The sequence below is a fragment of the Toxorhynchites rutilus genome, chromosome 2, assembly GCF_029784135.1.
Source record: "Toxorhynchites rutilus septentrionalis strain SRP chromosome 2, ASM2978413v1, whole genome shotgun sequence".
NCBI lineage: Eukaryota > Metazoa > Arthropoda > Insecta > Diptera > Culicidae > Toxorhynchites > Toxorhynchites rutilus.
The window spans coordinates 330722111-330746215 of NC_073745.1; the positions used below are offsets into that span (position 1 = coordinate 330722111).

Here is a 24105-nt window from a genome sequence, read left to right on the forward strand (position 1 = left end):
ACATCGACAAAGTTGCAATGTTTTTTTTATTTTCAACTGGAACTACCGTTTTGTCTCATATTCCGAACAGTCTCAAATTCCGAACACTTCATTTTTAAATATAAATTTACTAAACTTTTATGTTATAAATAATTGAATAATGAAAACACAGACATTTACAGGTATGGATACAGTCTATAATTTATAATATTGAGCATTTGCAAAAAAGTGACAGTCAAAACCAATGATTAAATGTTTGCGTTAGCAAATTCTGTAAAAAACAAGCATCGTAGATTTTTTTAGTTTTTGTAGTTTTTTTCAACTATTTTGTTTATTATTTTCATGTTAAGTGCTAGAACTTGTACGAATCTACAATACATGGATGAAAAAACTATATTTTATGCAGAAATCTTCATTAAAATTAGTGTTCGGAATATGAATCAAGTTTCTACGCATGATTCAAATTGCGAACACTTGATTTTCAATGTGAATTCACTGAACTCTGATGTTATAAATAATTTAATAATCAAAACCTTGGCATTCTTTTTATTATAGACTCCATTTTAGCATCATTTACAGGTATTGATACCGATATAGCGCCGAAACCATGTAAATTATAAAAAATAAATACAATCAATAATTACGAAAGCAAAATCCAGTTTTTTGCGTTATACTCGCATATTATTTTCCCGAAAAAGATTAGCTGATAGACTTTAATTTGATATATCGATCATGTGAATCGGTTTAGTTGTTCAAAAGTAATGATTTAAAAACAAAAGGCATTTTTGCTGTTCGGAATTTGAGACAAAAGTGTTCGGAATATGAGTCAGTGACAAAAATGGTGTTCGGAGTTTGAGAAAAAAGTGATTAAACATATTTTTAGTTTTTCACCATGAATAAATCAATTTTATTGTAGTCAAATGGAAAAGAAGGCTCTATTGTACTGCCCATGATTGCATAGGAGACGTAATCGACAACACCATTAGTGTTGGGAAAACGCATTTTTGTTGTTTTTTGGCCTACAAGCATAACCATGCTAATTTACGATGAATTGATCTGTCCAGTTGAAGGATATTATCGGCAAAAAGAGGGCCTAGGTGATTCCGCGGATTATAACGTCTTTCAAAACGTCTTCGTCGATAGTTTCAGTTGTTATCGGATAAAATCAAAAAGGTTTGGAAGAAATTTAGTGAAATGTCTGGAAAAGGTGCTCTTGATTCCTTGCGAGTCTATAATACTACTTTTTTCCTCTGGGATATGATAAGAACAACAGGTTCGTGTTTTTGACGTAGGACTACGTCTAACCGGAAGATATAGGGGGTGAAATGGAAATCTAGGCACTGAACAAGTAGGAAAAAATGCAAGATTTGGAACGCTTATAACTCGAGCATTTCTCAATAGATCGCAAAGGTTTTTGCTTCAATTGATAGGAATTTTTCTACGCATCATAACGAATAACATTTCATTTTCCTTGAGATAAATAATTGAATAATTGTGAAATATCAAGCATTGTCAAAATGCACTATGTGCTCATTTTTGATTGGTCCATTTTGTGCTCCTCAAATCGTACCGACTAAAACGGGCAACCAGAGCAGCAGCGAAATAGAATGAAGCACGATTGGAAACAAAAAAGGAAAAAATTAACGAAACATTGGTCGCGGTCTCACACATGCGTAATTCTCGAGCCAGCCAGTCAGCTTAAAAATCCCCGCTCCGCTGCCGTAACGATCATTCTCATTCAAACCGTACACCACATCGGTTCGCATCACAACACATCAACAAACCAACCCAAGCAGCCATGTCTGGAAAGGCAAGGCAAAATTCCGCTCGAACCGTGTTGATCTAGAGTTCCCCGCAAGGGTAGCTAGGCCGAGCGCGTTAGTACCAGTCCACCAGTCCACCAAGCCGGCGTTATATAGTTTCGGCCGCCGAAGTGATCGAGTTAGCTAGCAAAGCTGCTCGCGACGATAAGAAAACCCGCATTCGGAACAGAACACATTCGGTTCGGTGGACATCAAGACAACAGGCAGTTGCAGCGAGTGGCGAGTGGCAAACGCAATCGCAAAATGGCATCGGGTAGCAGAAGAAAAAAGTTTGTTCTTTATACAAACTGCTTTGGTGGCAAATCCAGAACAAGGCGGCATCGAGGGCGTTCGAAATGGTTTTTTTCAAAACCACGTGTACTAAGTTTTCTAAATTGGAACCATTCCATAAAACAAGGCGCTTTTCAGGGCCATTAATTCTTCAAAAAAAGAGTTTACGAAATACAGTTCAATGCTTTCTAAAACATTATCCAAAATAATAATAAAACACAAATTGATTTTTTCATAATTTGTTTGCCAGGATCTGATGAGTATGTGAATTGGCAGTTGTTCTGAGCTTATTGATAGTTGGGGACTTTCCTGATTATTCAATTTTCACCAATTCTTAAATTGTTTCCAGATTGAAAGTACAGTAATTTACATTTAGCTCGACATTTAGCTAATTGGACGGACATGTAATGCGACATATTTAAATGAACATTTTTGTAAACATAGAGTTCGGGGTCCAAATTATGACCCCACATTGAAAGTCGACACTGTATCACTGTCATCGCAAATGTTCAATTACAGGTTAAAATCGCCTCCAATGCGACACTGAGTGGTGCTTCGGCACGTCGCATTGAATGTAATTTACTGTACAACATGTCACAAAGCTGGATGGGAAGAAATTTTCCAACTGTGAAAGCTGTGGCGAGTGGCAACAAATCGCTAAACAGGAAGGTTTAGCCGAACAAGATGGGGATATCGAGTGACAACAAAACAATAAACTCTTTAGATTGAAGATAATTTTGTGATCCTGAAAAGGACCCTTTTTAGCCTGCATGTGAATCCAACGAGCGAACAAATCGTAATGAATGTATTTTTTTTGCCATCGCTCCCTTTTAACGCTCATTCGTTCGTCTCGTTGGACTCGCCCCTCTGGCTGAGTCTGCCGATTTGTCTCTACCCTGTGAGTGTGTACCGTTAGAGTATAAAACACGCGGACCCCAAAAAAATATCTTATTTTCTTTCAAACCGTAAACCCGTGTGGTTGTACGGCATCGGCATCGTGGACGTAACAAAGGAGGACAAGTTAAGGGAAAGGCAAAGTCTCACTCGAACCGTGCAGGTCTCCAGTTCCCTGTTGGTCGCATTCACTGATTGCTCCGCAAGGGTAACTAGGCCGAACGGATTGGTGCCGGAGCACTAGTATACCTAACAGCGATTATAGAGTTTCGGCCGTCGGAGTGCTCGAGTTGGCTCGCAAAGCTGCTCACGACAATCAGAAAACCCGCATCAAGAACAGAGCAGCTTCGGTTCGGCGCTCATCAAGGCAACAATTAGTTTCAGTGAGTGGCAAAGTGTTTCTCTGGTACGTCGCATTAAATGTAATTTACTGAACAACATGTCACAAGCTGGATGGGAAGAAATTTTCCAACTGTGATAGCTGTGGCGAGTGGCAAACGCAATAGCTAAACAGGAAGGTTTAACCAAACAAGATGGGAATATCGAGTGATAACAAAAACACAACACCAAAGGTTCTTTTCAGAACCATCAACATATTCATAAAGAGTAAACAGTAAACTAATCCATTTTTCAGGTAGATAGGTAGGTATTCACGTAGGAGAAGAAAATAAAACAATATATTTAAAATATATATTTAACAAAAGCTGTCCCCTTTGTATAGCCCTACGTCACTCCGGTTATGTCCCCGACATTACCCACCCGTCTTTTTTTTTTCAATTAATTGAATTTGTAAAGGCAATCTGCAATGTTTGTTAATTTTAGCAACATGATTTACCGATATCACGATCGCATAAAGATGGTGGAGTGACTTACTCCAACGGTATGAGTAAATGCTGAGTGTGTGGAATAATTCAATGTTGAATCCGAGGAGTTATAATGCTAAGAACCAATATTTTTTTTTTATTTTACTATTGATATGATTGTTTCATTATCTACTTGAAGATCCAAATGCAGAAATTTAGGTAATTATAACATTGAAAAACACAATTGCTTCTCTTTGTTCATCGTGTACAGAAAATAGTAATTATATGAGCAGCGTTTCAATGGTTTCGTATATTCATCTATTAGGAAACACTAAGTAATAAGACACTATCGTGACATAAATGTTTGGACTCTACAAAGAATGTGATTCAAATGTAGATTTAGCTTATAGCACATAATACTGACAATTGTTGATTTTCGAACGATGTATGAAAGCTGTATGGAACTACGCCCGATATGCGGACAAACAGTGATTTTTCGGAAACTTTTTTTCAAAATTGCTCAAATGTTTTGGAACAAAAAATGTTTGTTTGCATGTTGAGCAAACGTATTACATTGTGTAGAATGCGAAACATCGAAAAAGTCGTGCAAACATGGGCAGTGTATCCAAAAATCAATATAATTTCGCTAAATAGTACCATTTTGAGCAATGAGACACTGTTTAATGGCCATCAAAACTTAAGTGTTCGGAATTTGAGACAAAACGGTACTTTTGTAAGATTGGGATTTAAAATCAGTTTGGCATCCTTGTTTTCTAAGCCCTAGTTCATTCTACAAGAACCACTTAACCCTGGCTGAAACACCCATTCCCGCAGAGAGCCACCGTTATGACATCATTCCCTCGTTCGAGAACGAAACCATCGGTAGTACCTAATTGTATTCTTATGAGTCCTTTCACCTTTATTGACATTGCTCTCAAGTGGGGTTCTTCTTCCAGATAGTATTTCCTACAGTATCGTGTCTTCGCGGAACCCAAGTGCTATTCAGTTTCCCTCGCGACTTCTCAGCACCGTTTCGCTTTTCCAATTTCACAAAGCTGTCTTTATAAGTTCAATATCGTAAATTAATAAAGTTCTATTAACTTGCAGAATCACAGATGGTTCCCCAGTTCCTGGTTCGCTCGTTTAAATGTGTATTCTCTGTTCTCTTGTGCTCAATAAATGGAAGATAGATATTGGCCACGCTTTTTGTTTCGTTTTCAGAAGTTTGTGTTTTTAGCTGGGAAATTGAAAAGAAGGTGTTGTTGAGGAAGATTTTCTGGTATTTGTACACATTTGAATGCAGATTGAGTGGATTCTTGTCAACGTGAGAATCCTGGTCTCGTTCTCTCTGTTTTTTGAAATATCAATAAAAATCGTATTCCAGTGGAATCGACCCGTGGACCGGTCCTTTTCACATTCGTTCGCTTGAAGAAAGATGAAAACATCGTATCGCAACTTGAGTTCCTCCTATTCCATTACCGACACGCGCAATTGGCACACGCTAGTCAATTGGCTGGAATTGCTCCTCGCGCCAAATCGATTCCAATTCTGCTAGAGTGCACCATCTTTGGCATCGATTCTCGCCATAAAGTGTGAGATTGCCACCATTCAATTGCTTGGTTGAGATCAGCGATAAAAATATCAGCCTTTGGTGTGTGTGATTGCGCTCTGCATTGAAGCCGATTTTCCAAAACCTTGCTGGACCAATTCGCCCACCACTCACTCGTCGCGAGGGGACACTGTACAAGTGCTCTCCGTGATCGGTCATTTGAAAACTCTGAATGAAACCCACGCGTCTCGGTATGTTGTTACCGGTGTTGCAAGATTAGTGGTAAATTCGCGGAAAACAAGAATCAAACTTACATGCCGCAGCCCACAAACATCCTGTCCCGGGGTCTTAACTAGCCAACTGTGGCAGCCCGTTAGATGAGCCTCAGACAGCCAGAGGTTCGGCCCGGCTGTGGTCAATTACGACACATGTGTGCGGTGTGCGTGGTGACAGCGAAGAAAAACGACTTGAAAAATATCTATCGAGAGCAAATTTGTTACCCGATACAGTGTTGGATTTTTGCATAATGTCTCGGGTTGTAAGAAGGCGTTTTGAATGGTTGAAAGTGGAAACACTTGCAGCCGGCAGCAGCAGGTCAGCACCGCTTCGTGGGTACGTGTGGTGGGCGAAAACGTCAGATTTTTCTTCGCAGCACCTCTCAGATCAAGATTGGGAAGGAATTGCACGAACATTGCCCTTATGGAGGCAAGATTTGCAGCGATTAAAGAGGAGATAATTCACTAATTATATGCGCAGACTGATCTGTTTCGGCAAGGTGTTAGGTTTCGCACCATGTTTGGTTCGCTTTTAATTATGAGCATACAGTTTTTCGACCCTCAAGTCTCAAATATAATTCACCTGTGTCCATTGAGCACATTGATACGATCTTGCTCATTTAATCACATAGTTGAAGGAATTTTGCTTCAATTCAGGATTGATTCAACATACAGAATCCGGAGTGAAACTTCGTTTATAAATTTCTAATCTAGAATCAGATTCCAAGGACATCAAATTCAGTTTGTCATTATTCAAATTCCAGGCTCCCAAATTTCAGATATTGATATAATTTTTACGCATTCTGGATGAAAATTCGCATCCTTTAGATTAGATGCATTGCAATTCTACTATTTCAATCAGAGATTCCACAAGCCAAATCAAACACAAATCGTAGGGTGTTGATATAATGCATTACAGGTTTCATCCCGTGGGATTCGAAAAAAGTTTTAAAAAAATATGAAATCGTAAATCCAATTCAGCAAAATAAAAAAAACTAGAAGTGCGTTATATCTGTGATATAACCGCAAGGTGGACGTACGACTAACGTTGGCTTAGCAATCAATAATTAACAAGCGTATAACTCTTAAAGGTCCCGTACACGATAAATAATAATGACATTACTTCATCAGAATGACAATAAAAATGATCGTGTAAGGTTGACAAAATTGAAATGACGGGCAATAATGATGCATATCCGGATTTTCTGATCTCGCTCCATCATTCCTGTAATAGGGCAGGGACACTATCATTCGTGGTGTCTATGATACTGTGCGACATCTTGTGTTAAAATCTATGTTTGTGAGTAAATTCACTCTCTATCAGGTTAGTGGGCCCAAGAGAATTTTCAATCTCTAAAATTTGAATGAAAGTTATTGCTTGTTGTTACTTGAATGCATAAAACATGTAGCACTGAACCTTACCTAATCAATTTTTTATAATTTTTCTGAAATCCCTACTAAAACTCATAATTATAAAATAAAATTATACCCAGATATTATTTTAGTTCATGGTTTTTTCACCATTTGCGGAAAACCTGTTATTCTACTACAAAGAGCAACATATTTGATGCGAAGAAAGTGATTTTCATTTACATTATTTGATTTTAAAAGTTTGCCCATTCCACCTGAAAATCCATTTTCATTTTCGCTTCACAACGATGAAGCACGAAGCATAAAATGTTAATTCGCGATGGCTGCTACACAGTGTCGACATCTATTACCCAATTACGGGGGTGGAGCACACGGGTAAGATACGGTGTAGATGTCGACAAAGGTATACGAAGGTATTAAATGGTAATGAATCAAGCATAATCTATTAGTATTACTATGATAAAATACAGTTTTGAATGGTTAATAGATCAATGAAAAGCATTTCTAAATGTTTTATTGAATGTTCATAACATATTATTCTGAACATTCTTCATCCATCACTGAAAAACATAACAAGAACAAATCAAATTGTTGAAATTATAATTAGAAATCATTATTAGAAACATATTTCGTTTAGGATTTTTTCATTGTTTGCAGAAAACATTTCAAATTATTAACGGGGATGTTTATTTGACAAAATAAATTGATTTTCATTGATAATTTTCATTTCGAAAATGTGTTGATTAATGCGATAAGAATGATCGTGTAAGGTTGAAGAATAAGGTGATTGTGGAATGGAGCCAATATTGTCATTACTGATAATGTCAATGCTACTGATCGTGTAAGGGCCGCTTTAGACATTTCATCTTTCGAATAAATTCGTTTAGCCGGAAAATAATTATTAACGATCAAAGAAGGAATCGACTTCTCCTCGGAAGTACCCAGCGCAAATAATACCCCCTCTCCAAGCCCCGACAATTGGAATCATCGGTCTATAGCGGCATTCGTGAGCATTCGATATTGGAACTTCTGTTTTCACCAAACAATTCGGTTACGTTCATCAGTCCGGCTGCAGAAAACAAATGGAATTGGGAGAGAACTTCATAAGCATAGTGCTGAGGCGAGCGAGCGAGATCATCTTCCCGTCACGTTCCAATCACAACTAAACAGTTTTTAAATAAAAATCGGTTCACTTTGGTAGAATTTATTTGAATTCGTTGCTGAGCGTTTAATCTGAAAGACTCTGTAATTTTAGCCGTGCATATTGAAAGAGAAAAGCGTGTATTTTCCTCCAACGAGGCAGCATTTGAATGAATATTGATTTTCATTATTTCATTCTTCAACTTTAGGACAAAAATATATTACTTTTTTCCTCTTTACATTTAACTTTTGGGATTTCAAAAAAATCAGAAATCATACCAACTTCCGTTGAAATGGTTTCAATCGATCTTTTTATCGATCACATTGGAATAATTTTGAAGATAGTTAAAACATTCAAACACACTTAAAATAAATTAGGTATGTTTTATTTAGCACCCAAAATTATTCTCTAGAATTAATTTAAATGGCAGAACAACGTTTGCCGGGTAAATATATATTTTAAGAACCCGAAACAAAAAAAAAAAAGCTTGGATGAAATCAGATGAATTCGTTAAATACAATCAAAGAAAAATATTCATTGTACCAGAATTATGCTTTTTATTTGATGGTGGGATTTATTTGGTGCTCAAGTGCACCATAGGGAAGCAGAACGACTAATATATTTGAATTCTAGCTGACCCGGCAAACTTCGTCCCGCCGAAAATTTATTTTTCGTTATCACATCCATGTTTTCTTACGAAGCGCACGTTCATGGGTCCAATCGCAAAACTGTTCATTGAGTGATCTTCTAATCTATCATTTAAAAATATTTTTTTGCTATAAAGTTTCAGTACTTCTACCAAAACTCGACATTAGAATATCAGATTATTTTCATACACTTTTCTTGTGCAAGATTTGTCCGTTACATGGAATAAATGTTTGAAACATAAAATATGATACAACGAAGACAGTCCTAAATCGGACAATTCCTTTCTCGAGTTTTGCTCTTACCAATTACCATTCGACGACCCATTTTTATTTATATAGATAGAAGACGATATGGAAGTGGGTTTTATCATTTCCACTTTCGAACGAAGATCAATTCCATTACCGCAAACATCAAATGGACTAAGAATGCTTGTCAATATGTAATTGTAGAACACATGCGAATCGAATTTTCCGAATTTTGCCATTTTCCTTCAGGGTTTTCCGAAAAATTTTAATTGTCGTGAGGAATATGTTTGATTGAAATATGTGCATTATTTTTATGGGACACCCTCCAGAGGAGGAAGGGGTGTCATACCATCATAGAAACATTTCCCGTACCCAAAAACCCTCACATCCCAAATTTGGCTCCATTTGCTTGATTAGTTCTCGAGTTATGCAAAAATTTGTGTCTCATTTGAATGGGTGCCCCCCGTAGAAAGGTGGAAGGAGTGTGGAGCCACCTAAGAAATGTTTCTTGCCTCCTAAAACCTCCACATGCCAAATTTGGTTCCGTTTGCTCGATTAGTTCTTGAATAATACAGAAATTCGTGTTTCATTTATATGGAAGTCCCCTTAGAGAGACGGGAGGGAGTATCTAACCACCATAGAATCATTCATTGCACCCTAAAATTTCGTTTAATTTGCTTGATTAATTCTCGAATAATGCAGAAATTTGTGTTTCATTTATATGGCACCATAAAAACATTTATTGCAGTCTTAAACTTCCACATGCAATTTTCGTTTCATTTGCTTGATCAATTCTCGAGTAATGCAGAAAGGGCCTGGCCGGGTAAGGGAGTAAAAAGTGCCCCCAAACAAAATCACCAGCTGTATGGCAAATATTGTATAGGATATTAAAAAAGAAATTTGGGCGGTTTATTTCAACCCCTATGTGGTTTAACGTAGGATCTATACTGAAAACGTACTTTTTCATTTATTCAAGGCCATTCCCAAAAACTTCGAGAGAAAAAATTACCGAAAATTTTTTTTATCAAAAATTGAAGTACTTATAAAATATTGAAATTTTGATTTGTTTTGGGGCTTAGAGATTCAGTACTACTCTAATTCGTATTTAAATGTGTTCCTACGGCTTTTCTAGATATGTGTGATTTTTTTCAGATTCTGTTCAGTGTTGTGCGGTACAAAAAAATATATTTCCAACGGGTCTGGCTGGGTAAGGGAGTAAAATGTGCCCCCAAACCAAATCACCAACTGTATGGAAAATATTGTATAGGGTACTAAATAAAACTTTTGGCAGTAGTACCATGTATTTGAGTCCTTATATGGTATACCACAGGATCTATGGTGAAAAAATCCCCTTCTCGTTTTATTCACGCAATTCTCAATAGCTTCGAGACAAAAATATGAAAAAATACTGAAAGTACATCTTATTAAGGTGTATCGATCAATATTTTCAAACAATTTCTTCATAAAAAAATCAAATATTAAAAAAAAATAATTTAATTTTAATTTTAATTTTAAATTGAATTCAGTACTACTCTAGTTTGTATTCAAATTTCTTCCTACGTCTATTTGAGGTATATGTGATTTTTTTCAGAATTTTCAGAGTGTTTTTAGCGGTACAAAAAAAATATATATATATTTTTTGGTATTTCGAAATTTTGAAAAAAAATATTACTTTGAAACCCACTTTTGCTCTAATTTTTATTTAAATGCATTCGTATGTGTTGTTTTTTCATATGTAGCGTAATTTTTTCTTGAATTTTTATGAGGATTGCGCGAAAAAAAAATGTTTTTGGCCTTTGGGCATTTTTAGTTTATTTTTAATTTAGAGACCCAGTACTGCTCTGATATTTATTTAAATTTTGTTTTTCATATGTCTAAATTATATGGTATATTTAGAGCATTGTGCTGTACAAAGATTTTTTTCTACATCTTGAAATATATGAGATTATCTTTACATCGGATTTAGATGGTATACCAAATTCATAGGAGTCTGCAGAACGATACAGCTCTGTGAGAAAAAATAAAATTCTTGTGAAAAGATAATTCGGATTAATGAGAAGAACACTTAAAAATATCCAAATTATATATTTTTTTAAATTTTAATCTTACAATTGAAAACCACCAATACAATAAAATAATCGATTTCATGAAAATAAAAATAATAATGCGGACGATGAAGAAAATTATTTTTGTGTCTCGCAATGCTCTTAAAAATTCAAAAAAAAAATTGCACCACATGTAGAAAAAAAGACACGAACGCATTTAAAGAAAATTAGAATTTTTCAAAATTTCTAAATCCCAGAAAATATATAAAATTTTTTTGTACCGCATATTTGAATTTTTTATTATTACATTTTTTGATGAAAAAATTGTTTGAAGATATTTATCGATACACCTTAGTAAGATGTACTTTCAGTATTTTTTTTCCATATTTTTGTCTCAAAGCTATTGAGAATGGCGTGAAAAAACGAGAAGGTGCATTTTTCACCATTGATCCTATGGTGTACCGTATTAGGACTCGAATATATGGTACTACTGCCAAAATGTTTTATTTAGTACCCTATACAATATTTTCCATACAGTTGGTGATTTGGTTTGAGGGCACACCCAGCTAGACCCGTTGGAAATATAAGATAAATATTTTTTGTACCGCGCAACACTGAAAAAAATCTGAAAAAAATCACACATATCTAGAAAAGCCGTGGAAACACATTTAAATATGAATAAGAGTAGTACTGAATCTCTAAACCCCGAAACATTTTTTTCTAAATTTCTATATTTTTTAGTACTTCAATTTTTGATAAATTTTTTTTTTATTTTTTTTCTTGATACACCGTAGTAAGATGCACATTCAGTATTTTTCTTTCAAATTTTTATCTCAAAGCTTTTGGGGATGGCGTGAAATAAATGAAAAAGTACGTTTTCCCTATAGATCCTATGTTAAACCACATAGGGGTTCAAATAAACCGCCAAATTTCTTATTTAATATCATATACAATATTTGCCATACAGCTGGTGATTTGGTTTGAGAGCACTTTTTACTCCCTTACCCGGCCAGGTCCTTTGTGTTTCATTTGTATGGCAGCCCCTCGCTTAGAGATGGGGTGGAGTACTGCATTTTCATTACAGTCGGTATGAAATAAAATCGAGACTCACTGTGTGCGCGCTACATTCGCATACAAGCGACAGAGCACGAATGAATAAAATAAACCTGTACTATAGCAGTCGGTGCTTCGTCGAATTTGTCTGATTTGTCGGGCCCGATCGTAGTGTTCATTTCCCTTTTTTTCGTGTCTGCTACTCCATTAATTCTGTCGCTGTAACAGTCGCTCACGATGCGATGAATATCATCGGTTTACCCGAGTTACTGTCAAATTTGGCTGTCGCAAGAAAAATGTCATGACCAAGAAATTGCGATCGTAAAACAAGCCTTTATTTTATGCGTTTGTGCTTTTTCACCAGTACGCTCTGGGATGTGGTTGTGAGCACAAGTTACGTATATACAGAGACAGCCGGTTCAATTTTAGATCGGCTGTATCGAGAATGATGTACTGCTGGTATGGCCGAATCAAGATAGGTACACAAATGAGCAGCAATTCATAGGAGAAAAAAGCACGGATCCCTAATGATTCAAGGCGAGAGTTTCTTTGTTAATATATTGATGACATCGGGAAATACTCAGTGTTGGGAATGTTTAGATTTATCCTCCAAGTAGGAAACTAATAATTGTGGTGACAGATTAATATATAACAATGCATTTTTGGCCTTATTTCGATCAAATCAATTTCAAATCGCCTCAATAAACACAAATGAAGCCAACTTTAAACGTTCGATCTACGCTAATTCCACCCACAAAACTTCCTCTCGCATTTCTTTCAACAGATTCTCCCCTGTTGCTCACACTGCTCACTTGCTCTCCACATATGATAGCCGCGTCATCGACCAACAAATATTTTTTTTCCATTTCGGAATATGCTGCAGAATTCACCTGAAACTGAAAAGTATCTTCCGTTTCAAAGCCTACAACCTATAGTTTGCGAATGAGAAAATGAATAAAATACTGGTGAATAAAGAACACACACAGTAGCAATGCATTTACGATTGCATTCCGAATCACAACAACATGACTAGTTAGCAACCAGGCCTGTCGCAGACGAATGAACAAAATACTCACATATGGAAATGCAGCCGTGTACAGCACACGACAGTAAATATAAATGTCGCACGACATTTTCACTGTGTGATTGTCGTTAATAGATTGATCTAACGACTGTTACGGGCCAATGATGGTGACAGTCGTCAGAATACAGTCGTGGTGCGGTACATTTGGTACCCCTGGGAGTGTCTTGTCTGACAACCGTAAAAAAAATTATTGCAGTCTAAAACCTCCACATTCCAATTTTCATTTGCTTGATTAATTCTCGAGTAATGCAGAAATTTGTGTTTCATTTGTATGAGCGGATGGGAACAACTAAAAATTCGTCATAAATACGATATTCTCCTAATGGTGTTAAATCAACAGGTCTAGTGCGGCTCCGCTTCATAATTTGTACGGCAACATATCCTCTTTTATGAACTCTTGTGACTGAAGCTATTATTGAATATCCATTATATAAAAATACGAAGCCGTAATGCTTTGTACTACTGAAAGATAACCTCCTTTATTTTGCAATTTCAATGGAAAATGAGGAGATAGTGCGCTACTTTCTATACAGCGTTGGAAAGAATAATGAAAAATCTTCTATTCATAAAAAATAGAAATGCTTTTCGATGCACCGATCATTTATCCTTCACAAATCTATAATTATCCTCCAAAACGTAACAACAGAGAGTGGATGAACAGAGCATAGCTACAGATCGCTCAAATTTCGAACCTTTCGAAGTGAAGGATATGAAGTTTTTAAGCTTTTCGAAGAAACGCGGTTCAGTGAATTCCCGATTCGTTCCCGAACTTCGGAGGAAGCCCCAGCGCACATTTCATTGGAAAACTACACCAATCCTCGATAGACTCCAAACAGAGTACCAAATTGGCTCTTAATCTCGTCTTCCACTCAAACAGAGCAAGAAATACTATCCATTGTCTGGCAGGAAATACTATCGCTGGCCGGGAAAGTCAACATCATCCCCAAGAGTATTTGCTACGGTGATGATTCTCTTACTCTCCGGCAGCAAAGATTATAACTTTCATTATCTCGTTCGCCAGCGGCTACCGACGGGACTTTTACTCCGGGAGACAGTAACGATTATTGAAACGGCCACTGCAGCAGTGGGAGCGCATTTACGGCTTCTGGTAACTTCCTTCGCGGACGGAATCAGTGATGAGTTTTGCTTCTTTTCCACTGACAGAATACGTTCTTAATCCTCTAATGTATAATTAAAATCCATCGCGTCCATCACGGAGCGGACAAAGAGTGGCACGTGATTGCAATGATAAGAATGGGGGGAAAGAATAGGTTAGGTCCTTACCTTGTTGGGATTAATGTGCCATGATCTCCGCTTGCCCTGCTGCTTTTGACCGTAGGAACTGCCGGTGGATGTGTTCTCGTAGATGTCGCTCGGCACAGGGCTGTTTAGATTGGTTCCCGGGCCAACCGAGGGACAGGGTGACGAGGCAGGGGACAACGTAAAGCAACCGGAATCGTGCGGTTGAATAATCTTCAACCGATTGCCGGGACAGATACCCTGTAAGAAGAAGAAGAAATACAGACAGAATAATTAGTACCAGTGCAACTGTAAACCATCACCCTCCACCGAACGATGCCAAATAATTGAATTGTAATTGAATAAAGCTGATGTTCTATAATTGGCCGTTTTTGCCGTTGTACTCATGCTCCAAATTGTGCATGTAACTCAATTCCGCTTCGAGTCGAAACGCGCCAAATGGCCGCCGGCACACGCAGACATCCGCTTCCCCTCAAAGTTCGAGCAATATAATCTGGCTAATTTATTCGTCTGCTGCTGACTCCTTCCGAAAATGAGAGGGGGTTTTCGGTATAGCTTCTGACAGAAAGAAAAATGATTTTTTTGGACTACAAGTTTATTTTCGGAAGGCAAAAACCACCACCCCCTCTGTATTCATCAAATGAGCAAAGCAGTGGCTGAAATGATCTGAAATTGTCAATTAGAATCGGCTGAGTTTGGCGTGACGCGAAATCAGTCACGCGATCGATTCGCTGTCACATTACTCCTCCTTTTTGAGACGATGGGCCTCTGTGAAGTAGAGCCACGTGTGTGGCACTGGGAATCATCTCGGTTTGAATGATAAACAAGTAAAGAAACTGGGAATTTGGTCATTCCCTAGGGGTATCGACACCTGTTGGTTGGTCGCTTCAGCACGCACCAAGATCTCTTCCGAGGAAAGAAAACTTTTCCTAATGAATACAAATCACCAAAGTGTCCGATTAAGATCAATCTTAATTCCTCTTCCCTCAATTCTACACACTTCAATGCGTGAAGAAAAACCTAACCATGCACGGAGGAAATCACGAGGAAGACAGGGGAAACCAATTTCAGCACGCACGAATAAATACGTCAAAACTAATTTACACCCTTTCTTCGGTTGGCTGGATGGTGTTGTTGAGGGGGCGCGGCTTCTGGCAAGGGTGCTGATTGTTTATCACACGCTCCCAATGAATATCTCGACAGCAATCACAAGGGAACGTGCTCTGTTGGGCTGGGAGTGGATCCATCGAAGAAAACTAGGAAGCTTTTTTTGTTTCAGTTTCGAATGATTCCTTTTATTTAGAATCTCATGGTAATATATGAACTCATTTTTAGTTATTTGAATTAATAAATTTAAAATGATCAATTATATCCGAGGGTCCCGTGGCCGAGTGGATATTGGGTCACATAACATGACGGAAGCATCAAGCTCGAATCCCGTTCAGGGGACTGTTCGAAAATTATTCCGACTTGCACAGGTACATGCGTATTCTTGAATTTGCTACTAAAAATTCAATCATGGCGCGTGATTCGGCATACAATTTCTAAAGTATGTTTTCGACACGAATCTCCATGGTTTCAGACTCGTTACGAGTCGTCTCCAGATTTCTTGTGACCCAGGATTGCAAGTTTGTTGAGTACTACGTTCTTAGTCTGCATAACAGCTCACCGAACCTGTCCAGTCGCCGCCTTTATCACATCTACAATTCTTCCTCTTAGTCATCCATTCTGTCTACTCTCTTCCACAACGAATACAAGGCCTATCCAAACCACTTGGTACGCCTGGTTATAGATGGCAGGTACTTTCGAATCCAGCGATTCCAGAAAAAGGTCCATCGAGCACTGCGTGAGTACCGAAAAGTAGAAAATGGTCCGTGGTAAGCAACTCCCGTTCCATCGACTCCGATGAATATGAAGAAATTCCGAGCATTGGTCAAGATTTAAGTCCAAAAAACAAAATGGGGTGCCGAATTTGTACCAGTTCCTCTACAGATTAAAGTGTGGCAACACTGCATCCCATAACGAAATATGATACCATTGCATCGCTCTATGCGAATGGGTGGCCACTGGTGCGATGCGGTGACAACGAGCCTACAAATCACATGATCACTCTCCTCTTAAACCTCGATAAGTGGCTGCCGTTTCCCACCGTTTGGTAGTAATTGAATTTCGACATTCGCCGTCGCTCTCGGCAAGTAATAATACTGCGGCCAGCTGCCGCAGTAAAAATCAATCCCAGCCTCAGCATAAAAGTGATAGGGAAAATCAATAATCATTAGAGTGAATGAGAAAGTGGTCGTAAAATAGCCGCCACACTCCGTCGGCCATTGTCGAGATTTGTTTGGACAGCACGAGCAGCGAAGGCGCGCGGAGATTGAGAAGAGGGAGTGCTATAATGTTGATTATTAAATGTCTACTCGCGGGGTGCACTTCTCTCAGGTGATGTCTTTATGAATCGGTGCACTGTGGAATTGGGTTTGGCCAGGCAAAATAGCATGTGTAAATTGATTCTCCTAAGTGGTGACTATGTTCAGATGAAGCTAATGGGTGAAAGTGACCTTTCTGGGTCAGGAAAAAGTGCTCTAATAACAGCTACTGCTACTATTACTTAACCAATATTATTGGTCTAGTTTTGGGCTACTCCGTCACATAAGAAGGTACATTTTGTCATAAAGAGAAACAAAGTTTTGCTTTATCTGACATACAAATCGCAAAACTTTGTCACTTGAATCGTCAAGTTGACTCCCATTGCGAGGATGGTCGCAGACACGCACACTGTCTGGTATGTCCGTAGTATAACTTTTCTCTTTCTTTGGTGTTGGCCGTTAGGTACAGAAAGAACAACAATAAATAAATTGGCCTGTTCCAGCAAGCAAACATCTTCAGGATCAAAAAGGACATTATGGAACTTCAAGTGAACAAAAACAGATGAAAAAGACAGCAATTCGCAAAGTAAGGAATTTCCAAATTGATCATCTTTCAGCTTCGCATTCCTGGGTCTGGGAAGACCCCCAGGCAGCCGTAACAAAACCCAGAACCCCGGAAAAATATCTGCCGCATTCTGCGTTTTGACAATGCGCAACAGGAAGCACGACATGTACCCAATTCAATCAAGATTAGATCCGTAAAAGAAGTACCACTAAAGCAAAAGCACAATAAAACATCTTGAAGATATCGAACCAGAGAAGAAGAGGCTGGGGATGGCTGATAGAATTTATTTATTTGTTTCTGTTGGTAGCAAGGAAAGGCATATTGCGGTGCGTGTGCGTGTGACAGCTGCGGAGTTTGTTTTTGCCCGAGATTCTTGTCGATGCGTTCGACCCTCGGAATCATATCGAATATTAAAGGGTGGCAATTTTAGTTTTATGAACCTCAAACAAATAAAAGCGAACGCATGGAAACCAACGCGAGTGTTGAAGGAAGGGAAAACGAAACCAACAAACGCAGAAGTGGAAAGATGAAGGGAAAAAAAACATTTTGCGGTTCACTTGAATTGTGACATGCGAACACAAGAGATCTAATCTGAACAATTCAAGGCTAGAAACACACCGTTCTCTTGAATTGAAGCTGGGTAAAACCAAAGTGGGGTTCGAATAAATATATGATTAATGGCTTTATCGAGGAGCTATTACGAAACACATTTCATGCTACCAGATTTCAATTGATTCGAGAGAACAAATCGAATTTAACAACAAAAACGTGTATTAGATTTCACGCGCTGCAATTTCAAAGAAAGGGGCTGACAGGCTGTTTAAAGTGACAAAAATTTCATTGGAGCATAATTGATAATTTATGTGTTTACTTATTTATGTTTAGAAGATTGGATCAATGTTTCTATTGATTCGGATATTAAATGTAATGGGTCGTGAACAAACAACGCTGGAGAGAGGTAATATTACAATTCAGGCACCACCCGATGGTACGGGCTAGAGCGTATAAGCAGGTTACTTTAGATTTCTATTCGTTCTTGCCAACGAACTAGAACACGATGAAATTATGCAAAGCCTCGATTTTCATACCATGTGGTGGAGAGCGCTTGTGTATGTTTGTATCACACGTACACATTTTCTGTTGTTTCTAGGCGTTGCCAGATTGAGATTGAGTTTTCATTAGTTTCCATTAAGTGATTTAAAGGGGGTATTCTAGTGTGGACTGTGGAGACACGATATTTAGCCTTTTTTTGAGCTCTGATCAAATGAAACATATAATATTGTCGAGTCGATAGAGAGATATATAAAGATAAGGGTGGCAGCAAAAATGGCAATGTCAAATTTCAAAAAAATACCCTGTGCAAAATTTCAGCTCAATCGGACATGATTTAGGGGTGTCTCAAAACGCTCAAAGTTTTGATTTTTTTACCCTCTTGACCTTTTAGATTTTCTTAGTCTTACGTCAAAAATGCGTTTGTATCGCGGACACAATCCCTTATTTTTTTAAATTTTTAGGCATTTTTTTTTGTGAATTTTCGGAGTTTTTCATTTATAAAATTGTGTAATTTATGATTTTGAGAATTTTGAATGTCGTCAGTTTTTGGAGAACCTTTTTAGTTTTTATTTTAATTTTTGAATTTTTAGAATAAACTTTTATTAAATTTTCTTTCAAATTTCTTAAATTTTCTCTTTTATTTTCATTTTATAATTATTTTATAACTATTTTATTATTTGAATATTCGTTTGAGTTTTCTATTTATTCGGAGTTTTCGATTTTTGGAATTTCCAAGATTATGGAATGTTCACTTTTTCGAAATTTGAAGAAAATAAGAATAAGAATAGAACAACTGAATTCTTTGACTCCTCAAATTTTTGGAATTTTTGTTTTTGTTTTGAATAATTTTTGAAATTCCGAATGTTTTGAATTATCAAATATTTTAAGTTTCAATACATTTTTAGAATTTTTATTATTTTAAATGTTCATTTTTGAAACCAACGTTTCACATTTTTTTCAAATGACGAAATTGCAATACTTTGCAAAATCGTAACTATTAATTGAAGTAATGTAAAAAACAAGTAATCGACATGTAATTCTACATGAAAAACTAGCAGATCCGGCAAACTTTGTCTTGCTCAAAAATAAATCAATATTCTTCAATTTATCCTATTATTCTAATTTGGGTGGAGACGAACACAACGCTAGAAAGTCAACTCCAATTTAACCATCCGTTCCCTTGTGATACTGAGTTAAACTTTGTTTTATGTCGCATGTGTTGTATGCCGGAAATCGACAAATTTTTAATTGTAATTTTTTTGAATTCCCAATTAGGGAATTTCCAATTTTTCGATTTTCGGATTTTTAAATTTTCAATCTATAATTGTTATTTTTTCTCTTAACTCTCAATTTTTGTAGTTTTTGAAATTTGCAATGTAAGGAATATATAATTTATTATATTTTCAGTGTTGTTTTTTTTTTAAATTTTTAAATTTCAATTCAATTCAATTTCAAACTTTCGGTTTTTGGAATTTAATTTTTAAGAATATTTAAGAATTTTTAATTTCGTCAGTTTTCGAAGATTTTTATTTTTGGAATTTATGGATTTCAGCTTTTATTCAATTACCAATTTTCTGAATTTTAATTTCAATTTTTGTATTGAGAATTTTCGGAGTTTTTTATTTGTGAAATGAAATTCTCCAATTTTGGGATTAAATTAAAATTTCGTTATTTTTGAAAATTTTTGGAATTTGAAATTTTGAGAATTTTCAATTTTGTTAGCTTTCGGAGTTTTAAATTATATTAATTTTCAAATTTTCGGAATAATCTTTTTTTAATTTTTTTATAAATTTCTTAAATTTAATATTTTTTATGAAAAAATATTTTAACTTCAATTTTTGAGTTTTCATAGTTTTTAAATTCTATTTTTCGTTTTGTTTTTTTTTTAATTTTCACAGTGTTTAGTGTTTGTAATTTTCAACTATCGAAGTACTTTATTTAAATTAATCCATTTTTTTGATTTTTTTTGTTTTCAATTTTCGGAATTTCCATTCTCTTGGATTTAATTTTTTTAAACTTTCAATTTATGAAATTTTGAGATTTAATATTTTGACTTTTGAAAATTTACATTTAAATTTCCAATTAATATACAGTGTTCGAAGTTTTCCTTTTTTTTTAATTTACAATTTTTGATACTTTCAACCTCCGATGTTTCAAATTTTAAGGATTTGTAATTTTAAAAGATTTTAATTTTTGGAATCTTCAAATCTATGAATTTTTAATTTTTGAAATTTCAATTCTCAGTTTCTCAATCTTTCAAGTGTTTTAATATTCAAGTTTAAAAATGTTCTTTTTTTGGAATTTTTGGAATTTTTGTTTTTTTGGTTTTGAAATTTCCAATATTTTGAATTTTCAATACATTTTTAGAGTTTTTTAATGTTCATTTTTGAAATATTTATTTCAATTTTATTTTATTAGAATTCTTAACATATCCGTAATTCATTTTTTTTTAAATTTTACCCTTTTGTAGATGGAGACGAACACAACGATGTAAAGATGACTGAAATCTGACTCTGAAAAAGAAAACTCAAATCTAACTCTCCGTTCTCTTCAGCGGTGTTCATTCCCACTGGAGTAAATATTACGTCAGGATTCACATGACATTAATGAGTGAGTGGGTGAGTGAATTCGTGAGTAAATGAACGAGTAAGTGAGTGAATGAGTGAGTGAATAAGTGAACGAATGGGTCAGTGAATGAGTGAGTGCGTAAGTGAGTGAGTGTGTGACTAAGTGAGTGAGTGAGTGAGTGAGTGAGTGAGTGAGTGAGTGAGTGAGTGAATGAGTGAGTGAGTGAGTGAGTGAGTGAGTGAGTGAGTGAGTGAGTGAGTGAGTGAGTGAGTGAGTGAGTGAGTGAGTGAGTGAGTGAGAAGCCACAAAAAAAACTTTGTCGTCAAATTTTGTACTTTGTAATAAACCCGACACTAGATATAGAGGCCAAATTGTGCTTTCCTTGTTGTTGGTGCTTGCAATAAGATTATTTTCTTTGAGAATCGAAATTATATAGTGTTGTGCATATCGCATTCGCAGATAATTGGTACTTGACTAAATATAGATTAGTTATTTAAGTATTTCTCGATACATTGACTGTTATTAGTCTAAACTGTGACTGTGCTAAAAGTCTTACTCCATCTCAATTACCAACCGAAGGGTTGTTTTCTCATTTATTTTATTTATATTAATATTAATATTAATATTAATGTTTGTCTTTCTGCCATTATGTATGTATGACCTGCATAGAATCGAAAACTGTTGAACCTATCGATGTGAAAATTTGTATATATGAGTTTTAGAACAGAAAGAAGAAGAGATAAATATGGTTTATTTAAAAATATGCAAAATGTCACTAATTTTAGCAGAATGCATGACACGACATGAATCAATCAAATCGAAAACAGAATTGGTCGCGATACCAATTATTAAAAAAAAACTGCTCGAACCGTAAAAATAGAAAAGATGAACTCTTATGAAATTTTGTAGAAAATATAAAAGAGATATTGTGAATAAATTATATATCATAAATATGACGAATAGTAAAAAGATTCATGTATTTTGTCCAACAAAATGAACAAAAAAATCACAGGTGATTTAGATCTCATACAAATAGCATAGCACAATTTCTCACTTCATAAATCAGAGACTCATAATGAACAGAGACTTTTCAAAGTAATTTATGTATACATTTCATTCTAATAACAGATTCACTCGAGTACCTCATACACACCTCAACTCAAAAAAACGGAAAACTGAAACTTTCCAGAAGTAAATCTCTGGAATAAAACAATCACAGCGAACTCAATCACCAAGTTCAATGTCGCGTCTCATAAAACGCCGAAGACGAACGAAAACATCGTAAAACTTGAACCAATCTACATAATCCTTGTCTATCTGGTTTTTATTGGAATTTCACCGCTTCCCTTTCGCTATGGCTCCTGGTCGGTTCTGTCTTCTCCGTTTTTTCTTCTTTCCTTTGAATGCAAGCGACACGAAGGTACAGAGGTGACGGGTCTTGCCCCTTTCGGCAAAGCCTAGAATCCTAATCAGTTGGTAAATATTTACATTCGTTTGGTTCGTCGTTCGAAGCCAACACTTCCCGCGTGCCCCCTTCGGAATCGGAAGCAGAAGACTTTAAATTGACATCCGCCCACGCCGCTCGGTAGATTAATCTCGACCCGAGCCAGGGATTTATGGCTCTGCCGGAATTGGTTTGCTTTCTCTGAATAAACACGCACCGAAGAGAGAGAGAGAAAAAAAATCGGACAAAGAAATCTTCTAATTTTGTTAGCAGATTATCCCTGTTTCTCCGATTTTATTTGTTTGTTTTTGCGATGCTTCTCTGACAGGGAAAATTGTTTGTTGCCGCCTTCGTCAGAACCTTCCAATAAACGACGGAATCCCATTGTCGCTTTGTCTAAGCTGTGGTACCGTAATTAGGTTTTATTCACACGGTGGGTTCTTGACAGGTTTGTTTCCCCCCTCTCCTCTCGTGCGATAGTCTCACTGAAGCAATATTGATGGGCCAGCACCCCTCTCATCTGCGGCTGTGGCTGTGTGCGTGTTTATCGTGATTAAAGAGCCGTGGCATTCACTTCGAAAACATTACACCCATGCTTGTACCACCACCCGATAAAAGGTTGTTTAAAAGGCAATATTTTCTCCGAATGTCATCAGATAAATATCACACGGGTATCTTTTTATTTAATTATCCTATAACGACGAATGATGGCTTCCAGGCTTGATTGCGAGAAAAGGAATGAAAAAAACAGACTTGAACGCGGTGAACGGTTCGAATGAAAAAAAATCGTTCCCATTATTAATTAGGGTTCGGAGGAGACGTTGAGCAAGCAAACATCGAAAACGCGTTCTGATTCCGTCAATTTCACCGATTGGAGGGCGCCCTGTAGACGGGAGAATCATCCAACCAACGAAACCCCAAATTCTAGAGTGACACGGTATGGCTTCGAATATTGAACTCCAGTTGCTAATGCTGACTAGACAGTCGGTTGATAAGGTAGTGGATTGCAGCCACGGGATGGGGTAATTAAGAACAGCGATCCCAGATTCCAACGTGAGAAAAAGTTATTTAGAATGGTTTGATGTCGCAAGTTGAAACATTATTGTGACATGGCATGGAAGAGATTATTTTCTCTCGATAGTTTGGAGGCATTTTCTGTGATTCATAGAAAAATGCGGGAGCTCGAAGTTTGTCACTATTCAGGTATTTGATCCTGATTCCGTGACTGGATGCTTTCTATTGGTGACAAATTTTTCATAAATCCTTACTTGAAGGGTGTGTCACATCAAATTGCATCACGGAAAAAACGCTGTAGAAATTTAATTTTTAGGAATTATATCTTCAGCTTTCGCTTATAATCAGATAAGAGTGTATAGATCACGTTGGCCATGCTTCACTGTCAATTTTTCGTAAATTTGGAAAAATGTCGTCGAACGAAAAAGAGCGTCGTGAATTAATCCAGTGCACTCATTTCGAGAATCCGGAGTTGTCACATCGGGTCATCGGTAAGATGCTGGGAATCGTCCAATCCACGGTCAGCAGAGTACTAAAACGATACCTCGAGAACCTAACCATCGATCGGAAGGTGAAGAACGGCAAAAATGGATGCAAGCGCGTAGTTAAGCAGTTTAGACGTCATCCGAGAAGTTCGGTCCGGGATGTCGCCAAT

The 24105-nt window shown here is 36.7% G+C and overlaps 1 protein-coding gene across 2 annotated transcripts in view; it reads right to left on the minus strand.

Moving 5' to 3' along the window:
• The window catches only part of LOC129771861 (breast cancer anti-estrogen resistance protein 1), a 329735-nt gene that overhangs the window by 120775 nt on the left and 184855 nt on the right, over positions 1 to 24105 (minus strand). For both annotated transcript variants that reach the window (XM_055775974.1, XM_055775975.1), the window contains exon 3: positions 14465 to 14680. In XM_055775974.1, the coding sequence (XP_055631949.1) occupies positions 14465 to 14680 (216 nt within the window). The remainder of the gene's footprint in view (positions 1 to 14464; positions 14681 to 24105) is intronic.